Source organism: Xenopus laevis, chromosome 4L (genome assembly GCF_017654675.1).
Source record: "Xenopus laevis strain J_2021 chromosome 4L, Xenopus_laevis_v10.1, whole genome shotgun sequence".
Classification (NCBI taxonomy): Eukaryota; Metazoa; Chordata; class Amphibia; order Anura; family Pipidae; genus Xenopus; species Xenopus laevis.
This window is the reverse complement of record NC_054377.1, coordinates 134,721,087-134,731,393: the sequence shown is the minus strand read 5'-3', so window position 1 is coordinate 134,731,393 and position 10,307 is coordinate 134,721,087. Positions and strand designations below refer to the sequence as shown.

General features: G+C 41.9%; 1 protein-coding gene across 4 annotated transcripts in view; it reads right to left on the bottom strand.

Annotated features, from left to right (window-relative positions):
* Positions 1–4,140: 4,140 nt before the first annotated feature.
* Positions 4,141–10,307, bottom strand: part of abtb1.L (ankyrin repeat and BTB (POZ) domain containing 1 L homeolog) — a 32,983-nt gene continuing 26,816 nt past the window's right edge. For all 4 annotated transcript variants that reach the window (XM_041590839.1, XM_041590840.1, XM_041590842.1 and 1 more), the window contains 2 exons: positions 6,084–6,284; positions 4,141–5,090 (listed from right to left, as the gene is read on the bottom strand). In XM_041590839.1, coding sequence (XP_041446773.1) covers positions 4,884–5,090; positions 6,084–6,284 — 408 coding nt within the window. In that variant the 3' untranslated portion in view covers positions 4,141–4,883. The remainder of the gene's footprint in view (positions 5,091–6,083; positions 6,285–10,307) is intronic.

The following is a 10,307-nucleotide window of genomic DNA, read 5'->3' as shown; positions in this document are numbered from 1 at the left end:
GGTGATGAAAGATTTGTACACAGATATATATATATATTCCTGCTGCAAAACATGATTATTCTGTAGCTGTTTTTCATTAAACGGGAACAAATGGGTTTTTAAAGGTAGGATTCCTTGTGTTCACTAATAAATGATGCGTATACAAAAGTTTGTGTAATAGATTTGGTTCCGTTTACGTATATTAAACGGAGATGAACACCGCTAATAATATGCACCAAAAGACCTTTGTATTTAAGCCTATGCTAAATGATTCAGGTTTCTTTAGCGGGCTCTTTCTAAAATGCACTTTTAAACCGCTCACCCAAAATAGATGGTGACCCAGGTGTATAAACCCCGGGTCCCGCTTCTGGGTTCACTTGTGCCTTAAACAGTGTGAAGGGTAATAAACGAGAAGGAACTCACCAGATCAGACACGTGGCCCGGGTGCATCGCCCCAAGCCCGTAGCTATAGGTGAGTCACAGTCAGTAGAAAAGATTTGACGAGCACTCCATTCACCCGTTCGATTAAAAGTAGTAAATATTTATTTCAGCATATTAAAAAAATCCATTCCCTTTAATATGCTGAAATAATATTTACTTCTTTTAATCGAATGGGTGAATGGAGTGCTCGTCAAATCTTTTCTACTCCCTTGCGTTCACTGCCATACTGAATAATACGGACTCCTCTATACTTGTTCTCCAAATGCAGAGCAGTCACTCCCTGTCTGAGCTTCCATTGTACCAATTGCTAAACAGGAGCATCTGCATCAAAAGCTGGTCTGGACTTGCTTGGGGATAAATGGGCTCATGTTTTGGGATAATACAATTGGGCAGGGAGTAGAGGGCCTGAGGTGAAACCCCTTTATATCCGCACCAGTCACCAATGGCAGCGGAGAATAGGTCCTGCCCAAGTCCCACCGCCCAACTGAACCAAGGGAGGAAAACATCCCAGAAACAAATGAGTTGCAAGCTGTAAATTCAGCATTTTAAAAGCTACTGTTTTACTTGCCTTGAACCTGTAGCTGAAGTATCACGGGGAGCAGCAGAGACTGTAGATATGTAGACTTAGTGCCTAGTACCCAGTATAAGTCAGCAGGCAGAATCAACTGATAACTCTCAGGGCCAGCTGTCATTTCAGATGAATGGAAACCTGCTGTCACCAGACACTGGCAGGAGAGGGTATTGAGCGTTTCTCCACTGGCTGAAATATGATGGCGGAGAAATGTTACATGTGCCATAGGCCTAGAATAGTATGGTCCATTTAATGAATACAGGTGACCTTCTAGAACCTGGCAGTTTTAACTTCAATCCCACTGGCTCTTTGTTATGTATATAAACAGCCAGCACTAGGTCAGGAAAGACTGTAAGGGGTCACCATATAGCAGTGGTCTCTGCAGGACAGATGTAGTAAGGACAGTACAGTAGAACCTTACTATAGATCAGCTATTGGCAATGCTTGGAACTCATGGGACATGTAAGGACAGAAGGTGGGATAAATAAATTAGTGGGACAGGGTACATATGCCTATGGAGGCACCTAAGATGGAGAGCACTTAAACCAACCAGCCGTACAACCAGCACCTAAAGAAAAAGCATTAGAAGTGCATTCATTTATTAAAAGCACATAGAGGAAATAAGAAAATAAGACAAATCAGTAAATACCAGGGTATATTTATATACATACATTGGATACCCAACTTACCCATCTCACAAGCATGCCTTAGGATGCCAGCACGCTGGGAAAGGTTGCACTTTACACTAATTGAAATAGAATATAGAATAAAGACAAGATATTGCCTACAAGTTTGTGGGATCTTTCTGGGCTGAGGGAACTCATGTTTAAACTCTCAGACCAGTTTGGAGCAGTTCTCACTAGAGACACAAAGGACACTGGGTATTTCCTGCAAAGTGTTAGGACCCTCACTTTATAACTGCCTGGAGGGCTGAAAATTCATTGTCCTTGCTTAAAGGAGAACTGTCACGAAAATTTAGCATAAGCATCACACTGAAATGAATTTTCTAAATACAACAAATTAAAAATTCTACATTGTTTCTGAAATAATCAAGTTTATGTTCACTATCCCTCTCTCAGCATCTGTTTCTCTTCATTCTGCCTTCATGCAGGAGTTGGGTGTCATTGACAGTAAGATCCAATATATCTTATAGAGGGGCTTCCTTTCCTGGCAGATGTATTACAGCTCATTCAAATAACTGATTTTAGTACCAACAAAATCTAACAAAATAACTGCCTTTTGCACAAATTCTGCATGTAGAGAGACATGATGTCTGCTGATTTTAATAGAGTGAGCTCTAATACATCTTCTAGGCAAAAGGAGCCCCCCTATAAGATATATTGGATCTAACTGTCAATGACATACCTGACACCCAACTGCTGCATGAAGACAGAATGAAGAGAAACAGATGCTGAGAGAGGGATAGTGAAAATAAACTGGATTATTGATTGTATATAGAAAGTTTCTTATTTCAGTACGATGAAGCTTATATTAAATTTTCATTTTCGCAATAGTTTCCCTTAAAGAAGAATCCTCTTTATATTACAACCCTCCATTTTATGAGGTTGGCCTTTTCTGGGTGCCAGCTGCCTAATTTATATCTCTTCACACGGAGATCGATGAGAAGGTCCTTGGGTCTCCCTAGAACCACTACACCTCAAAACATGAACTGTGGGGCGGGTAGTGAATCATTGCCACAAGAAAAAATGCGAGACATGAAGGTATGGTTTATGTGCAAAAGGAGACGCCAATTTGTTCGCTTGGCAAATCAATTGTTCTCCAAAAACTGCAAAAAAAAAAAAAAAAAAAAAAAAAAGGATCTATACTTTGTTCTATAAACTATGGGGACCAGCAGAGCCAAAGCAAATGATATGGCAGAGGAAATACACTGTACATGACAAATGCTGTGAAACTATCCTGTATATTTAAGAGAGAAGGGGACATAAATTAAATGTATAAACTCTGTGCATTTCCTTATAAGGATACAAAAAGATGAAGTCCCCGGCGCTAAGAAAGTTTCACAGATCTTTCAGCCCTTTCCACCCAGCGTGAGCCAATCATCAAACTGTGTGTACAGGAAACTAACAGGTTAATGCTCCACTAGCTCCTCCTATAGCAGAACCATAGCGGTTATGACCCTTTTGACCTATGGGGAGAATACTATATTTTAAAGATGTTTGTTATCCTTACAATGAATGGGTTCAATTTACCATTAAAGAGGAAGCAACGTCAACATCATTCCCAACTGGTGTCAACATGGAAGCCTAAAAGAAACACAGAACTGTCTATGCCGAATTCTAGAGGGGCTATTTCACAGAATTTATTTACCAGCAAGCTAACATTTTATAACATGATAGGACAGTGAGGGCATATGGTGGTCACCACTTCAATTGATTGGTCAATAAAAAAAATTATATACACACACACACACGCACACTTGGATTTTAATTTGCTGTTTTAGGGGTGATATACACAAGATGGAGTTTCAGACAAATGTATACACCCTGTACCATAGCCAGGGTGCTATGGAGAACCCATTCATTGCTGCCTGAAGGGGTTGCAGAGAGTATAAACAACACATTCTGTCACTAGAGGTGCTGTTTTCTAAGAACATTAACTGCAGAAAACAATTGGGATATAAATAGATCCTGTGTATTATAACAGGCAGGGTCAACTTGAGCAAGGGCCCAAAACAAGTTATATATAGCTCATTAAAGGGGACCCGTCACCCAAAAAAATTATTCAAAATCCTATTTTATCACATTAGTCAAGCAAATTGAACTTTAATTACACTATATAAATTATTTGAATCTTGTTTCCTTCAGTCTGGGAATTCATAATTACAGCAAGCAGGCAGCAGCCATTTTTGTGGATACTGTTATTAAGACAAGCCTTGCATCATCTCAGAATCTTGTTTGTGCACCAGAATAGGGGACCCAATGATTAAGAGAACGGGGCAATGTGAGGAGAGCAGTGACATGTAGGAAGTGCTGAATGGAAAGTGAAAGTAATTGTCTGCCCCGCCTCTATGCCACTGGCATAGAGGAGGGGCAGACAATATTTGATTGACAGCTGAGATGTTTAAATGAGCTTACAACAGCTATGAATGCTTTAATAAAAAATAGAAATTGGATTTCATGTTTAGTTTGAAAAGGACTTTTATTATACAGATTTTTGTGTCTGGGTGACAGGTCCACTTTAAAGCACTAACTGCTATGGTCTGGGCCCGTCTTGTTATATTGCTGCAGATATCCATTGGGCAAGTTGATGCATAATGTCTTAGCACCCCTGGGTGTCAAAACAACCATCAAGATTGGGAAATATTAGAATTCGTGCTTGCGAGTGTTACGAATATTAGATCAACTTGAACTGTAAATATAGCGGCCTGTGCAAACAAATATATATTCAGTGCATCCAAGCTGCATTAATATTGCGTGTTCTATTGAGCGACTATGCACAGTGTATGGTGGGGTATTTTGCACTTGCTCTGTGATAGATAGAATATATATTCTAGGTATAATTTGCCGCACCAAATGCCAGAGGTTAAGTAAGACACATGAACTGCATCAAATAACTTCACCAGCACCTAGTAAACATATTTACCCCATGCAAAGCGTTAGTACAGTACTATAATGCTCAGCAGAATAAAATATCTGATATTAGACAACAGAGCCAGCTATGGACATCCTTCCATGGTTACTGAACTACAACTCCCCTTTCAGGTAACGGTGCTGGAAGCTGTAGTTCGGAAACAGCTGGAGAGGAAACGTGTGGCTACAAACTGTCTGACTGCTTTGGATGGAGATCTAGATGGAATCATTTGGATCTAGAACATTACATTTGTTGTTGGAGGTAACCTTTAAAGATACGTTATATTCTGTTCTTCTTGGGCTTAACATTCCAGTTCTAACTTGGCCAACAAATTCTCTAAAGCCTCAAGCCGCTGATTGGCCTCCTCAATGGCGCTGTAGGTCTGCACATTGCTTGTGATATGGAAACGGATGTCGTCGATGAGCGGGATGGAGTCTGTCTCCTGGCGTTCCTCCACTGCCTCGGCGTCCTCTCGAATGGCTGCAGAAAACTCCTCAGAATCCACCAGCTGTGGGGAATGTTGGGAAAAGAACATAAGAACCATTCTAGCTCAGACTGGGCCATGAGAGATGAGGCTTCTGTCATTTGTCTCTCAGTTATCACAACAAGTAACACTGACCCTGCTATATAACAGTTTGTTTCTACTTTTAGACAGCTCATAGGAGCCCTCCGTGGGATGCTGGGGGTTGTAGGTAAACAAAATATGGAGGAATGCATTCTGGGCATGTAGTGCCATTACGTAAAGATTCATGGTGGTGACAGAGCACAGTTTTGTAAGTGGATAACTAAAGGGTGGGACTAGAAAGTAGGCTAATGAGGGTAGAGACACTTTTAGTCATGTCCCAGTGGATCACCCATGTGGTTAATATGTGCCCCTCTACCAAGCTCTACTTTTTGAATCAGTCCATGAAATTAAGTTTTCTGCACCCTTTCTGTTTTGCTGGAATTTGCAAAATGGGCAAGGAGGTCCAAATTCTGGTACATTTACAGAAAACCCATGAGGCAGAAACAAGGACACACAATATTAACATTAACCAACTGGCCATAGAAGCACCGATAATATAGCACAAAACTAATTTTCATATAGGATATTCGGTGGGTGTATGGTGGAAGACGCGCCGACCGATATGGGCATATTTGTTGACGTGCCGATCGGGCGCCTTTGAAGGCACCTGAACTTTGGCCAGTTAGTGCTGAATTGTCAGATACATAGAATTCTATTGTTTCTATCTGTATATCTGACGATTCACCTCTACACTTGTGTATTTAAAACAAAATTACTGGGAGCACTCACTGATCCTGCTGTGCTACCACGTTGAGACACCCCCGAAGTGTGAGAAATCCAATTGCATGGCTTAAACATGGAGCACTTGCAGGGCTAAAATCAGCACTTTATTTAATATTATTTAAAATCATGGAGCGCACAAACAGGTACACACGTAATTGTAACATCTATTGCCACCGTAAGAGTGGAATATGTTTGTCTTTGCCATTTGCTCACCTTCTCAATGATCCGGGCCATATATTCCGTGCACTGATCTTCTAGCCGCGTCAGCTGGAAAAGCTTAGCAACCTTCCAAATGCCGATGACACAGTCCTCATCCAACATCCGGGCCAAGGTCTTTCCACACAAGCGTTTCAGTCCAGGCAACAGATACATGTCTGCCACACACAGCACCTCGTAGGCATTATCTGGGGAAAGCTGAGAAACAGGCATTATAGAAGTTAGTGCCGCTAAATAAAGATGACGCCACAATGGTTTGGAGATGTCTGATGCAGGTAGATCCAGTGAAAAGCCGATGATATTGGGCAGAGTAACAAAAGTATTCATCTACTGAGTAATAATGGGGGGTTGAAAGATGGCAGAGGAAGACCTGGCCGTGACTCAAGTTGTCAAATGCTTTGAGTGTTCCGGCAGGAAAAGGAGTGTGTCAGGCTTTGCAGCGTGGGGTTATGCTCATGCTGACTTGTTTGTGTGTTATTTCCCCAACCCCACAGCTCTTATGAATATAAATTAGACGTGTAGGAGACAAGTCTGGCTTCTCTGTTGGGAGGTTTTTCCTTTCCCCATTTCCTGTTTATATGCAGGTTTATAGGGTAACCATTTAGTACGTGCAATACATGCCGAATTTTAAAATAGTAATTGGAAGGATAATGCACATTGAGGGTTTTGTCATCCAGGGATTAGGGTTAGCTCTGGTGAGCGCGGGCTATGGTTGCCACCTGGCCGGTAAAAATGATGGCTGATCCCAATGTTGTTAATAGGGAATAAAGATAAATATATAGGAAGGCCAGTATTTTTTACCAAAAAAGGTGGCAACCCTAGTGGGGGCTGAAATGGTCAAAACTTTCATTCGAATGGCAACGTTCCGGACAATCACACAGACGGATTTTAGCAAGACATGGAAGTGGGCCTGCGTTTTCAGGTGATCGTCATTCAATGTTAAAGGAGAGCTAAACCCCAAATTAGAATACGGCTATTAATGCCATATTTATCCACTGAACTTATTACACAAGCCTAAAGGTTCAGCATCTCTATAGTAGTAATAATCCAGGCCTTCAAAGTTGTCACAGGAGTTTCCCATCTTGGATCATGTCTGGAGTGTCAGTGACACTGCACATGCTCATTGGGCTATGAGTAGCTGTTGAGAAGCTAAGCAAATTATCAAGCAGAAAATGAGGTTTGCCTGTCATATAAGAGAATGCTACAGGGCTGATCATTACATTCTGATGCTAATTGTGCTGGTTTCTGTTCTGCAATTCACAAGTAATCTGAATTATTTACTAATCAGCCTTATATTGTGACATTTATATTCTATATATTCAGTATGTGGTGCGTAGGTCCAGGTAGATGAAAGCAGCACAGAGCATGTGCAGTGAATCAGCAGAAAAGAAGATGTGAAGCTACAGGGGCATCTTTGAAGACACAGATCTTTACCTTGGTTGCCTTGGGCTGGTACAGAAGCCCAAAACATAATGTACAACATTTCTAGCTACTTATTTTGTTAGGCTTTAGTTCTCCTTTAATATGGGTCAGATTTCTCCCAAACTGCTTACAAGATGCAGCGGCAGTCACCACACATAATTCAGTAAATCAAAGTTAATCCCACTCACTGAGGCAAGACGATGTGAGCAGCAGGAGGCTTGGGACTGTACACTGGAGGGTTTTTCGGCTCCTTTTAGCCCACCAAACCCGTACCTCTCTGATTCTTCTGTTATTGCATAGGGAAACACATGTTGTTGTTGCTAAACAATGAACAATGTTTTGATTTGCAGAACTGGTTCTGCTGCACTGAATACACCTGCAGTACGTGTGCAATTAGTGGCTACAGAGGAGAAATTCCATGGGGTGGAGAAGGCGATGCTGCTGCATTTAAAGGGAAGCATTTGAGTAACAGTCGGCTCTGCAATTAATCCTGCGGCACCACCTGCTGGTGCACTTTAAAAATATCCCTCAAAATCCACAGCACATAAGCAGTTTCTCACTCACCCAAAATCCATTATATGAAAAGTGAGTTCTGAGCATGCAGAAAGCTTTTCAAATGCTTAAAAGTGCAGAAATTATCATTTGCTTTTTAGGGTACAGATTCAGGGAGATTAGTTGCCCAGCGACAAATCTCTTCTTCGGGGGGACTAATCTCCCCGAACTGCCTCCCCTGCCGGCTAAAATTGAAATCATCGGCAGGATGGCACTCGGAGCGATTTGTTTTCCGAAGTTGCCTGACGAGGAAACTTTGTGCGACTTCGGAAAACGAATAAAGAAATCCCCCCGAGTGCCATCACGCCGGACGGGGGGGGGGGAAGACAGTTCGGGGAAGATTAGTGGCTCCGAAGAAGACGAGATTTGTTGCCGGGCGACTTATCTCCCCGAATCTGCCTGTGTGCCCTGACCCTTAAAGTCACCCAACGTTTTATGTTACTGCAAACCTCACTTCTGTGCTATGACCAATGCACTGCTGTCTAGACTATTCATGTAGCAGGCAGATTTGCCATCAGGTTTGTGAGCTGGGCTGCTAGAAAATAAGTGTACCAAGCCACTGGGAAGGATGGAGAGCCATGATATCAGTAAGGGGTGCACTGCAGCCGTATCATTCCAGCTGGACAGCCCCGGCCAAAGCCACCACAATAAACAGCGAGGCCATGCCACAGAGAAAGGTTATCCTTCATTCTGATAATTTGTACATATGCCAAGCAATTCCACTGAGCACTGGTCTAACATGCACTAAAGATCATGTCTCAGGTCAGACAGTGAAGTAACTGGTATATGTGGAACCAGGCCCGGACTGGCAATCTGTGGGTTCTGGCAAATGCCAGAGGGGCTGCTATAATGTTCCATAGAAAGTCAGTATTTAGTGGGCTGGTGGGGGCTGTTTGGGCCTCTATGTGGGCTGATTGGGCCTCTGTGTACCTGAAATGCCAGGGCCTATTTAAAGTCTCAGTCCAGACCTGTGTGGAACCCTCATCAGCCCAAGCACGGGACATGGGAAGTACAATTTTTTAAAGGAATTTTTCCCCCTCTGAGGCAAACTGGAGAGGCTTAAAATAGTTTTTTTGCCTTTTCTTTGGATCAACTGGCAGTTAGGCAGGTTAAAATAGAGTTAAAAGGTTAAACTTGATGGAGGTGCTTCTTTTTTCAACCTAACTTACTATGTTACTATGCAAGTTGTTGCATGGCTGGTAATACAGAGGTGAACAAGCATACAAAGAGGGGAAAGGTTGGGAATTTTAATGGCAGCAATAACCTGTTCTCCTTTACCAGCCTTGTAAGCACAATAAACGAAGGCAACAGGGAAAAAATCTTCTGCATTGTAAAGAGATAAGAGTGCTACCAAATAGTCAGCGCAACATCATTCAATGTCAAGCAGCCACCACAAAATCATATAAACTCTTCTCTGGGCAATGAAAGGACTGCAGCATCAAGGGATGGGAATAACATCTTGCCGCTTGTAAATCTCCATTTAGACCCCAAATACATTATATTGCTCTGTACTGAGCCCTAACATTATTATGGTATACTGTGATAATGTTGTGATGATCACCCTATTCTACAGCTTTATACAATTAAGAGCTCAGGGTATACTAATAACAGGGAACGATGAAACTGTACATAGGATCCTTTCATCTTAGAAAGAGGGTAACAATCCCAATGTAAGAATGGGGGTGCCATGATCAGTTTTGTTGCTAAATGTTTACCTGTATCTTTATTTTTATAGCAATATGTGTATATGAAGCAGGGTATATTTTTATAGGACATTAATAGTACAGACAGGGCTAACAAGCAGTTACACAGTTACAAAGGTTAACTGCCACTCGCAAAGGCATACAGGATACAAGATGGGCTGCAGAGCTTACAATCTAAATAGCTGGGTATCTGGGTAGAACCACAAAAGTGTTGTGGTTTTACAATGGTTAGGTGATTCGTAGGTAAGTGCCAAGGCTGGATCAGATATTGGGCTAAGGCTCTAGATGTAGCATTGGATTTGAGCTTGGAACAGACAAGAGTTCTTTATGGAGTACTTCAAGGATGGAATTCCACATGTAAGGGACAGCCAGGCCCAGAGAGAAAGGTTTTAAGGGGTTGTTCCCCTTCCAAATACTTTTTTCAGTTCACTTGTTTCCAGATTGTTCACCAGAAATAAAGACTTTTTTCAATTACCTTCCATTTTCTACTGTTTTTCTGAAATCTAAGTCCCTGTGTCTCTAGTATTTAAGTCTGGCAGCTCAG